At 46.9% G+C, this 19,680-nt stretch overlaps 1 protein-coding gene across 2 annotated transcripts in view; it reads left to right on the top strand.

Moving 5' to 3' along the window:
- Positions 1 to 200: 200 nt before the first annotated feature.
- The window catches only part of APLP1 (amyloid beta precursor like protein 1), a 55,226-nt gene continuing 35,746 nt past the window's right edge, over positions 201 to 19,680 (top strand). Inside the window, exon 1 of one of the 2 annotated variants that reach the window (XM_073570427.1) lies at positions 201 to 481. In XM_073570427.1, the coding sequence (XP_073426528.1) occupies positions 422 to 481 (60 nt within the window). In that variant the 5' untranslated portion in view covers positions 201 to 421. The remainder of the gene's footprint in view (positions 482 to 19,680) is intronic. The other variant, XM_073570426.1, reaches the window with a different exon arrangement.

Below are 19,680 nucleotides of genomic sequence, written 5' to 3'. Positions count from 1 at the left end.
ACTGGACTTGTTGGGGTCATCGGTCGGCGCTGTGATCCTGGGGTAATAATCGATCCTTGTCGCCTGTCATTGCACATTCTCTCTTCATTTTTCATGCAGTTTTTCTCGTTTCCTTTTTTTTCTTCTTTCCTAGGATTGAATTCTCTGGGTGGAGGGAAGAGGAGGAAGTGAAGGAGCGATGGGAGGAGAGAGAGAAGGAGAGAGAGAGGGAGAGACAGATGACGAGGGGGGGATGGGATTCGCCTTTGTATAGCGGAACGAGGCTTCATCAGACAGACGTTCGGATAGATACCCAACATCTGCGTGACATGCACACTGAGCGCTGGATGCCCCTGTGACAGCAAGACTCAACATCGGTGCCACCAACGTTCGCCTGGCACCTTAGCAGCTGACATCACCCCTTCTGCCAGCACCAGTCAGTATGGGCAGGATGAAGAGCACTTGGCTGCTCCTGAGCTGCATCCTGGTCTTGGGTATCCAGGTGAGGAGGCGGCGGCCGAGCAGCAGAGGTGCAATGCACATCTCCAGGGTTGGGTGGAGTTGCTACACGGCAGGAGGCTGGTGGTGCATGGCAGCCGTAAGATAACCGGTGGCACCACCAGTGGAGGGAGCGGTGGTGCAATGTAGCTTCCTGCGACTACCGTTAACCCTTTTTTTTTTTCTTTTGGCAGGGTCAGGCCAGGGGTGGCGCATGGGGCATGGTCAGGGGCGCAGAATGGCAGATGACGCTATAATAACCTTTTTGATTTTCGCGTATGACTACCGATGCCCCATTCTGTGCCGAATCGATTGGACGAGGGCAACTACATTGGATCGGTTATGATAGATATTTTTTTTTTTCCGGACACCAAAAAAAATATTGGCACCATAAACAATTGCAGCACAATTGTGGGGGGGGGGGAAGACATATGGTTCTGGAGATATGTCAGAATGAATGTGGAGGGCAGAGGTGGGTGCCGGGCACGCCAGGCCACCGCTGTGTGGTGAATGGATGAAGGGGTTAAATGACGTGACGTGAGAGCCCGTGCACAGCGGGACGCGGGGATGCGTCTGGACGGCGCGGAGCCGGGCGCGGGACTGAAAGAATGGAGATTAATGGAATGACTAATTGGGAGATGGCTCTGTAATGGAAGAGCAGATAATGTCAGGGGCGGGGGCCGCTCTGACTCCCACCATAGAGGAAGCAGAACTAATGCTGCGACATCCCCCCACACCGGTGTGGGTCGTAGTCTGCACTGGTCTGAGCCCAAGAGCTCGCACTCTGCCCCGTATTAATGGAATAAGCTTCTGTGGTTACCATTGTTTTCACCGACGCAATCTATTGTCTCTGTTGTCAGCCACTTCAGGTCAATGAGAGAGGATGACTTGGCACAGGTGAATTCGAGCTGTTGCCCTCTGTTATCAGGCATTTTAGGGTGGGGAGAGGCTGGCTGGAGGCAGGGATGGGTTTGGCAATTGCAAATCCCTAGGGGGCCATTGGGGACAGGAACCCCAGGAGAAAACTGAAAACCACCTGATAATACGCAGCGATGCCTGGTGCAGTTCTTTGTGGACTATATTATGTGACCTTCAGTATTTAGATATAAGCACAGTATAACGGTATTAAATGGATTGCAATGGCGGTATTATCTGGGAAACTATATAGCTGTATTGTGTGACCTCCAGTATTAAACAGTATTATATGGGCTGCAATGGCAGTATTACCTGAGCACGATAAGTTATTATGTAACCTCCAGTATTTAGATATAAGCACAATATAATGGTATAATATGGCCTGCAATGGCGGTATTATCTGGGCACTATATGGCTGTATTGTGTGACCTCCAGTATTAAGTGGGCTTTTTAAGACACTATTGGATACGGTTTATTATATAGGTACAATATGGTGGTATTATCTGAGCTGAGTATGTCTTATAATAGTGCTGGAGCATTATACACCTCCATCTATGTGTGACAGAGATCTGTTGCCCTTGTTATAAGACTCCAGCACTATTATAACATATATTACTGCTATTAGTCGCTCCTCTTATAATGCCGCTCTGTGTGGTATGGCCACAGCGATGTTGACCAGTGCCAGGTGTCTCTGGATACACGAGATACTGCGCCGGTCCCAATCACTTTTCGCCATCTGCCCCTGGTACCGACCCGTCCCTCCCACACACAATACAGACCCTTATAATAAAGTCACAAGGCCACTGTGTATTGTTAGGGGTCATGTGAGCGTGAGTCAGACTGAGCGCAATGCCCAGGCTGGAGCAGGATTATTACACGTCAGGAAAGGAGAACACCGGAGACAATGGACAAAAATCCTAATGTACATATACAGATCTATCCAGGAGATGCACAGGTTATACCGACTGTACATATATAATTATATACAGGTGATGCCCAGGTTATACTAGCTGTACATATATTATTATATACAGGCGATACCCAGGTTATACCAGCTGTACATGTATAATTATATACAGGAGATGCCCAGGTTATACCAGCTCTACATTTATAATTATATACAGGAGATGCCCAGGTTACACCAGCTGTACATTATATACAGGAGATGCCCAGGTTATACCGACTGTACATATATAATTATATACAGGCGATGCCCAGGTTACACCAGCTGTACATATATCATTATATACAGGAGATGCCCAGGTTATACCGACTGTACATATATAATTATATACAGGAGATGCCCAGGTTATACCGACTGTACATATATAATTATATACAGGAGATACCCAGGTTATACCAGCTGTACATATATAATTAGATACAGGAGATATCCAGGTTATACCAGCTGTATATAGATTATAATATACAGTGGGTATGGAAGTATTCAGACCCGTTTAAATTTTTCACTCTTTGTTTCATTGCAGCCATTTGCTAAATTCAAAAAAAGTTCTTTTTTTTTTCATTAATGCACACTCTGCAACACATCTGGACTGAAAAAAAACAGAAATGTAGAAATTTTTGCAAATTTATTAAAAAAGAAAAACTGAATTATCACATGGTCATAAGTATTAAGACCCTTTGCTCAGACAATCATATTTAAATCCATTTCCTTGTGATCTTCCATGAGATGGTTCTACTCCTTCACTGGAGTCCAACTGTGTTTAAACTGATAGGACTCAATTTGTAAAGGCACACACCTGTCTATATAAGACCTCACAGCTCACAGTGCATGTCAGACCAAATGAGAATCCTGAGGTCAAAGGAACTGGCCAAGGAGCTCAGAGACAGAATTGTGGCAAGGCACAGATCTGGCCAAGGTTACAAAATAATTTCTGCAGTACTCAAGGTTCCTAAGAGCACAGTGGCCTCCATAATTCTTAAATGGAAAAAGTTTGGGACCACCATAAGTCTTCCTAGACCTGGCCATCCAGCCAAACCGAGCAATCGTGGGAGAAGAGCCTTGGTGAGAGAGGTAAAGAAGAACCACAAGATCACTGTGGATGAGCTCCACAGATGCATTAGGGAGATGGGAGAAAGTTCTACAAAGTCAACTATCACTGCAGCCCTCCACCAGTTGGGCCTTTATGGCAGAGTGGCCCGATGGGAGCTTCTCCTCAGTGCCAGACATATGAAAGCCTGCATAGAGTTTGCTAAAAACACATAAAGGACTCCCAGACTATGAGAAATGATTTTCTGGTCTGATGAGATGAAGATAGAACTTTTTGGTGATAATTCTACGCGGTATGTGTGGAGAAAACCAGGAACTGCTCATCACCTGCCCAATACAATCCCAACAGTGAAACATGGTGGTGGCAGCATCATGCTATGGGGGTGTTTTCAGCTGCAGGAACAGGACAACTGGTTGCAACTGAAGGAAACATGAATGTGGCCAAGTACAGAGATATCCTGGATGAAAACCTCTTCCAGTGGGCTCTGGATCTCAGACTTGGCCAAAGGTTCACCTTCCAACAAGACAATGACCCTAAGCACACAGCTAAAATAACAAAGGAGTGGCTTCAGGACAACTCTGTGACCATTCTTGACTGGCCCAGCCAAAGCCCTGACCTAAACACAATTGAGCATCTCTGTAGAGACCTGAAAATGGCTGTCCACCAACGTTCACCATCCCACCTGATGGAGCAGGAGAGGATCTCCAAGGAGGAATGGCAGAGGATCCCCAAATCCAGGTGTGAAAAACTTGTGGAATCATTCCCAAGAAGACTCATGGCTGTACTAGCTCAAAAGGGTGCTTCTACTCAATACTGAGCAAAGGGTCTGAATACTTTCTGTACCCATTGTATGTACAGGAGATGCTCAGGTTATACCAGCTGTACGTATATCATTATGCCCAAGTTATAGCAGCGTGCTTTTTATGATGCGTAGTTACAGGTGTAGATGCAGTAAGTACCTCATACTTCACAGCGTGTTGCTGGCAGGGGCAGGATTGATTTTCCGTGTGCAGTGCCAGTTCTGCCGCTCCCGGACGTGTTTATTATTTGCTGTGATTGGGGTTCTGTGAATTTACGGCTCGTCCATTACAATATTGTATTGTTCAGCGCCAGGAGACCTTTGTGCTGCAAACTTAGTGCGATACTGACATTAGTCAGCAGGAAAGGGGGGGATAATGAGGAACATGCCAGAGTCATCATGGGGGGGGAAGTATCACACAGGATAGGATTAGATACACGACTCAGCAGACAGTATCACACAGGATAGGATTAGATACACAGCTCAGCAGACAGTATCACACAGGATAGGATTAGATACACGGCTCAGTAGATAGTATCACACAGGATGAGATTAGATACACGGCTCAGCAGACAGTATCACACAGGATGGGATTACATACACGGCTCAGCAGACAGCATAACACAGGAGAGGATTAGATACACAGCTCAGCAGACAGTATCACATAGGATGGGATTAGATACACAGCTCAGTGGTCAGTATCACATAGGATCGGATTAGATACACAACTCAGTAGATAGTATCACACAGGATGGGATTAGATACACGGCTCAGCAGACGGTATCACACAGGATGGGATTAGATACACGGCTCAGCAGTCAGTATCACAGGAGAGGAGTAGATACACAGCTCAGCAGACAGTATCACACAGGATAGGATTAGATACACGGCTCTGCAGTCAGTATCACACAGGATAGGATTAGATACACGGCTCAGATACCCTCAGGGTTAACCCTCCCAGTGCTGGTAGTTCTTCTCTTCGGCAAGGTCCATTACGTGCGGTGCTCACATTAGGATTTACAAGGCGTTCCCCGGCTCCTCGCTGCAGACTGGATGAATTGCTTTGTAATTTTATGAGTCCCAATCGTATGAGGCTGAAATAAAATACTGACCAGACGCAAATATCTATAATTCATCCCTTTTATATACATCTCACGAGTTGCATCTGCCGCAGCTCACATGATCAAAAATTTACATTAAGTATCAGTGCGGCGCAATGGAGCATGCATCTGTCAGCCCCATAGGAGTCAATAGTCAGCAGAACTCCATAGACTTCACTGGGGAGGGTCACGTCTAAGCATGGCCCCCTGGACATGTGGAGAGAAGCTGCAGGAAACACTGCTCATAGCAGGACCCCCATTCATTAAGAGGCAAGACTCCCAAAAGGGGGTCCTGCACCTGTACAGCATTTCTTGTATAGTTCTAAGAAGAGGATATTACGTTACCACTTATATTTTAGGTTTTATTCCTTTTACTCTTTCTGTTGTGAAAACCATCAACAAGCTGCTGTTGACAGATCTTTCTCTCTATGTGTGCATTCATTTCATCATTTGTATTATTCCCTAAAATAATAACCAAATCCTATCCAGCAAGCTAATGGTAGGAATGAAGGCGGTGTTAACAGCAGCCTGCTGACAGTTTCCAAATACAAATTTTCAAATACAAATTTTCTTCACATCTCACGACAGGCTTGTGAATAGCAGCTTGCTAACAGGCTCCAAATAGAACTTTTTTTGTTCGTATTTTTATGGCAGCACAGATCAGATAAGTCATATCTTCAGTTTGCTGACACGTTCCAGATAAAAACAAATTTTCGTGTACAGATTTGTGATACAGCACACAATAGATCTGACAACAGCAGCTTGCTGACAGGTTCCAAATAGAAACACTATCTATATATTGTACAGAGTAGACCTCAAAATCATAACCCCCTTCGTCATCTGACCAAGAATGTAGTATTTCACATGTATCATCAATCATTTGGGATGTCTTTGAATTTCATAATCATTGAGGTGCTGCAAATCAAAAGATATAAGCAGGGGCGGAGCCGAAAAACTCAAATGATCCTCCCCCAAGGATTCATTTTACATTTCCTGCACATTAAAAAATCTCAAACTAAACTGGGGGCAAATAAAATATAAGATAAAGCCAAACACTAATAATAGCAGAGCAGGATTATTAACTTATATCACTATATATGCCATCAGCTTCTTTCTGACAGGTTCCAGATAAAAACAAATTTTCTTACATAAATTTGTGGTACAACACACAACTGATCTGACAACAACTTGCTGACAGGTTCCAGATAGAAAATAACTTTACATATTTATTTTTATGATGACCACATGTGACCCCAGAATAGAAATAAGCTCCTCAGTCACTAAACTGCTGCTTTTCTCTTTGTTTTGTTTTTTTTTGCTGTGAGCAGCGTTTTCCTCCACCAGCGCCGCTTACCCCTTAATATATCCTTCCCTGTGTTCTGTGACCCCCCAGTAATAAAATAATTTTGACCCTGAACCAGATCGGCTTTTATAGCCCCCGTTTACTCTCTCGGGCTGTGGCCCCGGGACGGGCACTGAGGTTATATAATGAAACCACAACAATTCTGAGAAGAAATGATTAAAAACCCTCTCAAGGCTTTATAAGGCTTGTAAAAAGGAGAATGAAGCGAAGGATCTGTGCGAGGGCGAGAAGCGGCTGCTGTACAAAGGAGTCTTGACAATGTTCAATGACTCAAGGACTTTAACATTTCATGTTTTTATTTTAAGGGACAACAATATTATTGAATGTGGAGAGAACTTCAAAATCCTAATTCTGTCCCCCCACCCCTCAGTCTTTCACCCATATCAAAAGTACTGATCGGATTTCTCTATCTTACTCAATTTTCAGTGAGCTGCAGATCATAACAGATAAGCAGGGGCGGAGCCTTGCACTGAACTGTCCCTCCCTCGAGGTTGCTTCACATCACTTGCACATTAAGAAATATCATCAACTAAAGTAAAAAAAAAATCAAAGCCAACAGTTTGTAAAAGCAGAGACCCATTATTAGTTTATATCAATCGGACCTCTTTGTACTGCAGCAGTGTTACAATCAGATCTGCTGATATCGGTCACACATATGGATGGTATTGTTTCTGGAGATACAAGTGACATATTATAATGAGGGGGTAGAGAGTTCCGGGATATGGAGAGGGCATCAAAATAATAACCCCCCTTCTCAACTATGTAATCACAATTTTGTTGGCACGTCTTGGTATTTCACGTGGAGGTTATAAAACATAAGCAGGGGAGGAGCCGAGAACTGAATTGTCCCACCCCAAGGATTTATTTAACTCACCTGGCTACAAAAAACAAAATCAAAGCCAACAGCTTGTAATAGTGGAGCTACATTATTTGCTTATATGAATTAAAGCTTATTAGACTACAGAAGCATTATAAGTGAATCAACCGATCAGATTCTCCCAATGGTCAGAGGTATAGAGTTAGCGTCAAAATCATAACCTCCTTAGCCATCTGACCAACAATGTAATATTTCACATGTCATCAATACAGTTGGGATTTTTTAGAATTTCACAATCCTTGAGGTGATGCAGCCCATAAGACAAAAGCAGGGGCGGAGCCCAGAACTCAATGGCTCCTCCCCCAAAGATTCCTTTCACATTTCCTAAACATTAAGAAATTTCAAACTAAACTAGGGGGCAAATACTAAATAAATAAAGCCAACCGTGAATTATAGCAGAGCAGGATTATTAGCTTATATCAGTAGAGCTATAAGCGATTCGGCGGATATATTTCACATACACGGATGGAGATGTCTCTGTAGCGACAGAGATATGAGCATAGGGCACAGGGAGGATTTTTCAGTCATTTTCTTTCACCTCATTGAAAAACATTACCCTGGCCTGAAACAGCTGATAACAGAGAGCAATAGATTGTAAATACCTGAATTAGTCATCCTTTGCTCCAGAAATGGATTGTAGCCAACTATAAAACTTCAATTTCTTAGGATTTTTCACAACATTTTGGCCATGGGGGGGCGCTATTTTACTTATAATTTACACAATCCTTTTACTCATCATACAAGGTAGAGCATTATGCAAAATGTTGGTTTTTATCGTTATTTTAGCATTTTTATATTTTTTTGGCCAAATTATTTTTCTTTTACAACTTCTATTTTTTGTATGATATATATATATATATATATATATATATATAATATACAACTTTTTGGCTATTTTTTTTTGGGGGGGGGGGTCAATTGTTTATTTTTGATACAGTCCAATGTTAATTTCCACGTCCTAATTAGATACCGGCAGACTGTTCTTGAGAGACCACGACTTCATTTCCCAGGAGGGTGCTCCAGATGACATGATGGATAAATATAGGGCTATGGTTAAGGCGACAGATGAGACGGGGAGAAGGGAGCGGCGCAGTGAGGCCGGGGATAAGATGGTGGGAAGGTGTCAGTCAGAGGAAATTCGAAAAACATGTTGTAAATACGAGACAGAGATGAAAGGCACACGGAGAGTGAGGAAAATCGAGAGGCCCAGGAATATTAGATGAAAAAGGCAGATATGGGACTGAGAGGGCCACAGACGTGAGAGGTGACGGGGAGAGTGAGCGGGGGAAGATGAGGAAGCGAGATCAGCCTTCATGTCCATTTGGGAAGAGGTCGTCATGGCAACAGAGAAAGATAGAACATCTCCGTCGGGAACCCGTTACCATAGCAGCTTATCTCCAAAAGTCAGCGATAGAAGCTGAGAACAAGCAAGCCGGGAACGCAAGACCCTAAGAAGGCGGCGGTATCAGCCGAGGCCTAGTCACCTCGCCTCACACTGCACAATATGGCTGACACCGGTGACCTTGAGGGAGGCTCTCGCTCCAACTTGTGAGAATCGGTTATTTCCTTGACGATTAGCGCCAATAATTACGTAATGATCTGATAAATAATACATAGCACAGTGGAGGCCATTGCCAATAGCAACCAATCGGATTCCAGCTCTCATGTTGGAGAGGCCCTTTGGAAATTGAATGAAGCTACCTGATTGGTTGCTATGGGCAACTGCACCATTTAAGTAAAAAAAAAAACACAGTTACATTTTCACATGTTTGTAGACATCCTTGCCGCCATTTTTCTGTGGGTTGGGCTGAATTTGAGGTGTCATTTTGCCCGCTTCCCACCATCCTGCGTGGAATAATCTGCCATCTATTTTTACCTATTACTGTTTCTCTCCATGACAAATGACGCTGTTATCTTATCTCGTGACCACCCTGCCCCCCTCCTCCTCCTCCGCCATATTGTGCTCACACATCACAATCTGACTAATGATACGGAGGAGGGAGCACGCTTCAAAACAAAATATGACTCTATGAAAGCAAAAAAAAAGAAATATTGGTAATGATTTTCTGCAGCGCAGTGATAGGACGGCGTCCGCCAGGCGACGTATTTGGATGCAGATCTTGATCGGGTTCTCTAGAATGCACGGAAAAATGTTAGGGGACAACACGTCTCCCTATATTTGTATGAAAAGGTGAAACCTGGAAAGAATATTGCTATAACACCACCTAAATAATAGCACCACATTGTGCTTAAATTATACTGCCATATGGAGCTACTAAATACTATGATAAAGTGCTTACATAATGTCATATGGTGCCCACATATGGTAATAGCTCCATACTGTCCTTTATTTATACTACCAAACTGAGCTACTTAATACTATGATACAGTGCGTACATATTGTCATATGGTGCTCACACTATAGCGCTATACTGTCCTTTATTTATATTGTCATAGTGAGCTACGTAATACTGTAATACAGTGCTTACATAATGTCATATAGTGCCTACTTAATGCCGCCACATTGTCCTTTAGTTATACTACCATAATAAGCTACTTAATACTGCATACTGAGCTACTTAATACTGAGATACAGTGCTTACATAATGCCACTAAACTGTCCTTTTTCCGTATTACAATGCTGAGCTACTAAATACTGAGATACAGTGCTTACATAATGTCATATGGTGCCGACGTAATACCGCCACACTGTTCTTTTTTACACTACCATACTGAGCTACTTAATACTATGATCCAGTGCTTACATAATGTCATATAGTTCCCACATAATAACACCATACTGTCCTATCATACTGAGATACGTAATACTGCAAATCAGTGCTTACATAATTCTATATGGTGTCCATATAATAATGTCCCACCGTCCTTTAGTTTTACCGTCATACTGAGCTACTAAATACTGATATACAATGCTTAAATAAAGAAGGGGGCTGGGGAAGGGCACAGCGTAGGGGAAGCCCCCCATGACTGCTATGGGCGGGAAGTTTGAACTAGTGTTGTGCCAGTTTGAAATGGTTGGCCGGGACGGGGGCCGGGGGAGGGGTTTAAGGTGGGGGCAGCCTGTATTAGGGAAAAAGTGCGGGGAAAAACCGCACTCACCAGCCAGGAGCAGAGGAGAGAAGTCCTACCTGAATCGATGGACGACGAGCAGCAACTTTTCGCCAGGCTGCAGGATGTGGCCAGGTCCAGGAGGGGAGGATGGCTACAGACCCAGCTTTCCTCCCTCCTCAGCGCTGCGGAGCAGGGAACCAGCCGGCGTGGAAGGAGGACCCGTCCCCCCGAAAGGCTGTCACCGGAGGTGTCAGCCCGCAGCAGGCGGCGGCTGCGGAGCCCCTCCAGGGACCCTGCGGGCGGCGCAACAGATGGGGCTGCATCCCCTCCCTGCGCCCGTCCCGGCAGGAATCCGCCCAGCCGGCCGGTCAGAGCGGGCGGCAAGCGTGGGGGAGCAGGACAGGAACAGCAGGCCGGACCGGAAGTGACGTCGCGGGCAGGAGCCGAAGAGTCGCGCAGCAGGGAGGAGAGTGAAGGCCGCGGCAGGCCCTCACAGCGGCGAGGCCGGCGCCGGCCGGCGCCGGGCAACACAGCGGCGGGAGGCAGGATCGAGGGCGCCCCCGGGGATGAGGACCGCTCGGGGGCGTCTGCCAGCCAGGGCGCCAGACGTGGCGTGGCGGGCAGGAGGGGGCGTTGCGGCAGCGCCCTGCCTGGCCCCACCGTCAGCAGAAGGACCGGAGGTGAGGCGGGCGGGAGGGTGCCGGATGCTGCCGCCCTGCCTTCCCCCATTGCAGTCCATAGCGTGAGAGCGGCGGTCGGGAGGGGGCAGCACGAGGACGCCCTGCCCGGTCCCAGCAGCATGTGGAGCCCCGACCGATCGGCGGACAGGAGGGGGCTCAGCGGGGACGCCCTGCCTGGTCCCAGCAGCACGTGGAGCCCGGACCGGTCGACGGGCGGGAGGCGACTTAGCGTGGTCGCCCTGCCTGGCCCCTATCCAGCAGACGAGGCATCAGGCACCTGGGGGCATTTATCCGGGAGTCGCCCGGAGGGTGCTACGGACCGGCCAGTCGGGCATGGGTCCAGGGGCTGTCACGGGTCCCGCTCAAGGGGGAGTTCTCGGGAGCGGCGGGTATCGCATGCTCGGGTCCCCCCTGGTGACGAGGAGGCCAGGGGCGCGTGCCTGGAGCAGCGGTGCCTGCATCAGGATCTTCGAGGACGTCAGGATTCCGGATTTCCAGCTGGCGGGGACACAGCACCCGCGCAGCTATGTGAGTATGGCTCCATGTCGTGTTTGTCGCCCGCAGGGGCTGTATTGCAGGATGATGGGGGCAGGCAGGGAGATGGTAGGGAGCGGATGGGGCGTAGTGGGCCTAGCGGGGCTGAGGTGCCGGGGCTAAGGGACATTTTGGCGAACATGTCGCAAATATTGAGGAGACTGGAGGGGGGGGTAATTGGGGAGGCAGCTCCGTCCCCAGCGGGGGCATGGATAGTGAGTCGCGGTTCGGGCACAGAGTCGGGTGGTGACGTGTTACGCGCGGTAGAATGCGATGAAGGAGCTGCGGCAGGAGTATCTGTTTCAGTGCAGACGGAAACGGATAAGGGGGATAGGATAAAACTGGACGATAGGTCTAAGGGAGAGGTTTATGTGTGCTTTGAGGGGCCGCTGGGGGCCCATTTAAAGAAAGAAGTGAAGGAGAAGATTTGGCGGGACGAGTATGTGGAGATATTTTCATTGCTGCCGTTGGAAAAGTTTAACCTGGATAAGGGGAAGAAGGATGATAGTAAAAAAGAGGAGGAAGAAAAGAGGAGGTGGCGTCTGATCCCGCAGACTTTTGTGAATTGGATTCAGGCATTCGCTATTTTGGCTAGTGTCATAGGGGAGAAGTCTCCGGATAATTGTTCTGGCCTTTTTTGTTATTTAGATGCTATCGGGGAGGCGCATCGTATTTATGGGGGCCAGGCGTGGCTGCGATACGACGAGCAGTTTAGGCAGAGGAAGGCGGTACGGCCGGAGATAAAGTGGGATCAAAAGGATATCGGGCTGTGGCTGAAGGTGATGGCCCCAGTGAGGTATGGGCAGTCCTTTCACGGGAGCGGGGGCAGCAGCAGTCAGCAAGCAGGTCAGGGTAGCAGTGCTCAGGCAACCCAGGGAGGAAGAGAGAAGTCGGGAGCATGCTGGCAATTTAATGACGGGCAGTGCAAGTACGGGGCGGGCTGCAAGTTCAAGCACGTGTGCTCCCACTGCAACGGTAGCTCACACGGCGCTTCCAAATGTTTTAAGAAAGGGAAAGGAAAGCCAAATGTGGGTGCCGGTCAAGGGGGAGAGCCCGGTGAGGGTTCAAGAGATGGCCCCCTTTCTAAGTAGGTACCCGGCTCGGGCAGAGGCCAGCGTGCTTTTGAATGGCTTTGTTGACGGTTTCAGGATTCCACCTCCTGGCCATGTGGTTCCTTTTTCTGTTAAAAATTTGCGGTCGGCAATAATGCATGCGGAGGTAGTAGATGAGAAGTTAAAAAAGGAAGTGGATTTGGGCAGGATGGCCGGTCCGTTCCCCACGGCTCCTGTTGCGGGCGTGATTGTTTCCCCGTTGGGGGTTGTGCCTAAGAGGGAGCCGAATAAGTTTCGTTTGATTCAGCATTTGTCTTATCCAAAAGGCTTGTCAGTTAATGACGGTATCGATAGGGAGTTGTGTTCTGTGGAGTATACCTCTTTTGATACGGCGGTTAAGTGGGTGCGACGTTATGGGTCAGGGGCTTTGTTGGCAAAGACAGACATTGAGTCCGCTTTTCGGTTACTACCGGTTCATGCAGATAGTATCCCGCTGCTGGGATGTTTTTGGAGGGGGAATTTCTACCTCGATAGGTGTTTGCCGATGGGTTGCGCAATTTCTTGTTCCTTGTTTGAGACGTTTAGCACTTTTCTGGAGTGGGTGGTAAGGGATGTTACAGGAATGCAGTCGATCATTCATTATCTGGATGATTTTCTTTTTATTGGCCCCCCGGATTCGCCGTTGTGTAGGAACGCGTTGGCAGGCATGGTTTGGGTGGCGGAGCATTTTGGGGTGCCGCTGGCATCTGAGAAGACGGAAGGCCCTAAGGCTGTTATAAGTTTTTTGGGCATAGTTGTCGATTCGGAGAGGATGGAGTGTCGGTTACCAGAGGACAAGTTGGCATTGTTGAAACAGGAGGTAGACAGGATTTCGAAGTTGCGCAAAGTGACCCTCAAGGAATTACAATCCCTATTGGGGAGATTGAACTTTGCCTGCAGGATCATGCCTATGGGTCGAATTTTTTCTCGTCGTTTGGCTAGCGCGACGGCGGGAGTGAAGGCTCCGCACCATTACGTTCGCTTGACGAAGGAGCATAGGGACGATTTGATGGTTTGGCAGCGGTTTTTGCGGAATTACAATGGGCGGTCGCTGATGCAGGAGGAGACATTGAGCAATTTTGATTTTGAAATATTTACGGATGCAGCAGGCGGCTTTGGTTACGGCGCCTACTGTAAGGGTAGGTGGAGTGTGGGGCGGTGGCCTCAGGCGTGGAAGTTGTTGGGCCTTACCAAAAACTTGGCACTATTGGAGCTGTTTCCTATCGTGGTAGCTGTTTTGGTGTGGGGTCCCATGTTCGAAAATAGGAGAGTGCGCTTTCATTGCGACAACGCGAGTGTTGTAGCGGTCATTAACAGTTTGTCGGCCTCCTCTCCCCCCGTAGTTAGATTGGTTAGGGTTTTGGTTCTTCGCTGTCTGGATTTGAACGCAGGGATTTCTGCAGTGCATGTGCCCGGGGTTACGAATTCAATAGCAGACTCTTTGTCTCGTTTTCAGTGGGGCCGTTTTCGAGAATTGGCGCCAGGAGCGGATGCCACGGGCGTGGAATGCCCTTCCTTTCTGTGGAAGGTGATTACGGAAGAGCAGGAAGACTGATTCGGGAATCCTTATCGCAGCAGACATGGTCGGCCTACGATTCTTCGTGGCGAGTATGGCAGAGTTGGTTGGCAGAGTGGGGTGGGGTCGAAAGTGATGAGGATAGGATGTTGGCGGTATTGTTTTTAATTGGGAAGGCAGCTGACAGCGGTTGGTCTGCTGCTAAGGTAAACAAGTTTGTAGCGGGTTTAGCTTTCGGTTTCAAGTTGCAAGGGGTGGGGGACGTTACGAAGAGCTTCTTAGTGAGTCAGGCGTTAAAAGGGTTTCGGAGGGGTAACAAAGCCGGGGACAAACGAAGGCCTATTTCGTTTAGTACGTTGGAAGGCTTAGGCAGAGTCCTTGGGGGTATTTGCACGTCAGTTTTTGAGTTGGCCCTGTTTCGGCTGGCTTTTTCTTTGGCCTTTTTTTGGGGCAATGCGCATTGGCGAGGTGGTGTCAGGCAGCAGGGTTTCGGCAGGAGGGGTGTTGGCAGAAGATGTGGAATTTTGGGCGGGGGGCATTGTTTTTTGGATTCGGCGTTCAAAAACTGATCAACAGGGTAGGGGCAGACGGGTAGTTTTGGGGCGAGTTGATGGGGCATTAATGTGCCCTAGTGGCTGTTTGGAAGCATATTGGGGCGTATGGGCGGGTAGGACGGGTCCTCTCTTGTGCCATGCGGACGGCACCTATTTGTCTCGGTTCCAGTTCATTGCGGTTTTGAAGAAGGGATTGGTAGAGTTGGGCCTTCCCCAGGACATGTATGGGTCTCATTCATTTAGAATTGGTGCTGCGACCGAAGCGGACAGCCTTGGGTTGGGGGCTGATGCGATTAGGAGAATTGGCAGGTGGCAGTCGGATCGGTATTTACTGTATGTTCGGCGTTAGCTGCGTGGTTTGCATGTCCTCGATGTGTTTTTCCTATATTCTGTTGTGTTTTTTCCAGGTGGCGACCCCTTTCTTGCATGGATATTCGGACACTCTTACGTTTATTGGGGTGCGCTACGAGCCGACGCGAGGCCAGATGGTAGGCAATTGGGCTTTGGGAGGGAGCAGGTGCTGGTCCGTTGGTTGGGTTTCCGAGGAATGGTATGGAGCAGGGTGCTCCTGGAGTTAACCAAGTCCGCTCGCTTGGATAGAACCCCCGACATTATTGTTTTCCATGTGGGGGGCAATGATTTAGGGGTCAGGCCGGTGAGAGAATTAATTAGGGACATACGTTCCGATTTTTTGAGGTTGTGGACATCGTTCCCGAACGTGGTGACGGTATGGTCGGATGTGGTACCCAGACAGAGGTGGAGGCAAGCGAGATCGTTGAAAGGGATTAACAGGGCAAGGGTGAAATTGAATCGCGCGGTGTCGGCGTTTGTGTCCAGGAATGGGGGCATTAGTGTTCGTCACTTTGAATTGGAGACAGGTGCCGGTAATTTTTGGTTGGCCGATGGGGTTCATTTAAATTCTATTGGTATTGATTTATGGGCACTGTCAATACAGGAGGGGATCGAGAGGGCCTTGGTGGTTTTGGGGCACTCACGAGCCTGAGGTGGTCAGGGCTGTTCGTGGTTGGCGGGGGGTGGGGTTCTTGGAGTTGACGGTGATTGGTCGGGGAAGGATTCGGAAGTAACATTCCCGACAGTTTAAAATGGTATGGGGGATCTGGCTTTTGGGTATGGGCTCTGGACGGGGTTTTACCTCGGGAGCTATGGTGGTTGGTCTCCCAGAAGGGGAGTTACGGTGCCCTCGAGCTGGGCTGGACGGCTGGGGGTAACATGGTGGAAATAAGTTTATAGCCAGATCTTTCTAGCTCCAAGAACCCTCCCCTCATAATTTTGAATTATTTAATGTTTATTGTTAATGTTTGTTAATAAAATTGGCCGCTGTGGCCAAAATTATCCAAAGAATTTAAATTGTACCGTGTCTTATTCTCAGGAGAAAGGAAAGAGGGGGATGATAGGAGGCGGTGAGGTATCGAGGAGAAGGTAAAACTGAAGTCGCCATATGCGGTCAAGAAGGGGGCTGGGGAAGGGCACAGCCTAGGGGAAGCCCCCCATGACTGCTATGGGCGGGAAGTTTGAACTAGTGTTGTGCCAGTTTGAAATGGTTGGCCGGGACGGGGGCCGGGGGAGGGGTTTAAGGTGGGGGCAGCCTGTATTAGGGAAAAAGTGCGGGAAAAACTGCACTCACCAGCCAGGAGCAGAGGAGAGAAGTCCCACCCACCCTCCCTGTTTTGGGTAGCATGTTGGGGGCTGCTAGGGGATGTTCGTTTTAAAAAAAAAAAAAGGTGATCGGTATATAGATTCTTGTCAGGGTTTATACGAGGCGTCGTTGTTGCTGTTGTCACAGTGGCTGTGGGGCGGGGGGTGGGGTTCTTGGAGTTGACGGTGATTGGTCGGGGAAGGATTCGGAAGTAACATTCCCGACAGTTTAAAATGGTATGGGGGATCTGGCTTTTGGGTATGGGCTCTGGACGGGGTTTTACCTCGGGAGCTATGGTGGTTGGTCTCCCAGAAGGGGAGTTACGGTGCCCTCGAGCTGGGCTGGACGGCTGGGGGTAACATGGTGGAAATAAGTTTATAGCCAGATCTTTCTAGCTCCAAGAACCCTCCCCTCATAATTTTGAATTATTTAATGTTTATTGTTAATGTTTGTTAATAAAATTGGCCGCTGTGGCCAAAATTATCCAAAGAATTTAAATTGTACCGTGTCTTATTCTCAGGAGAAAGGAAAGAGGGGGATGATAGGAGGCGGTGAGGTATCGAGGAGAAGGTAAAACTGAAGTCGCCATATGCGGTCATGTGGTATTGTGCCCACATAATTGTGTCACAATATGCTTAAATTATACCACCATACTGAACTACTTAATACTATGAGGCATTGCTTACGTAATTACATTAATAGAGCCAATTAATGCACCATTCATTGTCAAGTAATGATTCTGTGACTGCACAGCATTTAATCTTAATTATGCCAGATACATATTTTCAATAGCGCAGGAGACATAGGCTGTTGTCTGATTGTTGACGTTTTCATTTATTTGTTTTTCTTCAGTTGGTCAAGAAACACAGACTATTGTTTGTATGAGTATGAACGTTGATTATTAAATTGATGCTTGTAAATTACTGAATGGATGATGATTACCTCTTATATCAGCACCTACAGGTTATTGCCTGCTATGTTTGGAGGACAGAGACATAGGGTCATTGAACAATCAATGTTTGGTAATATGTTGATTACCCATTGTACCAGACTATGCAGTTTGTTGACTTGCAAATATGGAAGGATAAACTATGAACCCTTGAACAATGCGAGATGAGCTCTTGCCACTTTCCCCCAATCCTGTGGAAAAATGTCTGAATAAGAGCCGTGAACTATAAAAGTAGGATCTGCCTCTCTTTCCAGTGTGACGTGACAAAACAACAGCCTGGACTCCATTAAGAGAGAGACTCAACAGGACAACAGCCAAGGCACCATCAAGGGGATCACAGATTTGAACTTTTACAGCATGCTAGCTTGAGGACCATGGCCCTAGCTGGGACAGAACAGATCTACTCTATTGACTATCAATGAACCCATGGGGAAGCCAGGATTGGGACCCTCCGGTCACCTGGCCCCATGGAGACGTTCATAGAGGCAAGATTGTGACCTTTCAGTCACCTGGCGCCATGGAGACGTTCGGAGGAGCGAGGTTGTAACTGTCTGGTCACCTGTCCCTATGGAGATGTTGGGAGAAGACAAGTTATGACCCTCCTTACTAGGCTTCTTGTTACCTCCTCTCTGTGGGTGCCCATCAAAAGCGGAGTGCCACAGGTGGGGATAGTCTTCCCTGGTAGCCCCAAGGTCGCAACTGTTCTCGAGCCAGCGAACGAGAGCACCCACTGACCCTCGTGTCTCCACACATACCTTACGTTGGTCACTTAATTCTGCCATACTCTGTAATATAGAGCACACAAGATTGTTGTCTAATGCCTCTTAAAAAGATCTGACGTAAAGTACATGTACATAACTATGCTATACAGACACAGATAACATATACTGCTGTACAGTGCAATTGTGTTTATGATATATAGATTTACTGTCCAAATAACAGTGCTGTTGAGTTCCCAAACAGCACTGCTATACGGTACCCCTATAATAGTGTCATACACATACAATGCCAAATACCAGTGCTATACACCAATGGCATACACATTTTGAAAGGGTATGTCTGCCTATGCTTTACACTGCCTATACACCACTGCCATACAGTACCTAAATATCCATATTTTGCGCATATGTTCCCTTCAGTAGCTAATTAACGCTGCTCTGTGTTGCCTATAAAGTGTCATGCAGTACCTCACAGAAGTGCCATAACAATATACTAATACCATACAGATACAGTGTGTACAAAAGTGTAACTAACATCACTGTATAATATCAATAATACTGTATAATACTACCATACATAATACTCTCATACACTAGGCATAAGAGTGGCCAAATAACATTGCTATACAGTGCCCTATGAAGTGCATGTATAACAGTGACAGATACAGGGAAATCAACAGTACACAAAAGTGAGTACACCCTTCACATTTTTGTAAATATTTTATTATATCTGTTCATAGGTCAACAATGAAGATATGACTCTGTGATACAATGTACAGCATCCAGTGTACGACTTGTATAACAATGTAAATGTGCTGCCACTGAATAACTCAACATAGCCATTAATCTCTAAACTGAAGTAGGTATACCCCGAAGTGTGAATGGCCAAATTGTGCTGTCCCAAATTGTGTTGTTCCATGAAAAGATATAATAAAATATTTACAAAAATGTCATGGGTGTACTCACTTTTGTGATATAGTGTATGTCTGACTGAAAGTGTATAGTATCAATATATTACTGTCATTCATTGCCTGCATCATACTGTGATACAGTGAACATATAACAATTTCTTATAATGCTCAATTAATACTGCCATGATGTCAGCATATAATACAGATAATAATAATAATTGTATTTCTATAGCGCCGAGATATTCCGCAGCACTTTACATTTCAGAGGGGACATGTACAGATGATAGACATTACAACATAACAATAATCACATAGATCATAACAGATACCAAGAGGAATGAGGGCCCTGCTCGCAAGCCTACAGTCTATGAGGAAAAAGGGGAGACACGAAAGGTGGCTGGTAACAATAATAGTATCACAAAATGAACACCTAATAGCACCATGTGAACACATA

The sequence above is a fragment of the Dendrobates tinctorius genome, unplaced genomic scaffold (assembly GCF_039654945.1).
Source record: "Dendrobates tinctorius isolate UK_male_01 unplaced genomic scaffold, ASM3965494v1 ptg000028l, whole genome shotgun sequence".
NCBI lineage: Eukaryota > Metazoa > Chordata > Amphibia > Anura > Dendrobatidae > Dendrobates > Dendrobates tinctorius.
This window is presented reverse-complemented; position numbering and strand designations above follow the sequence as displayed.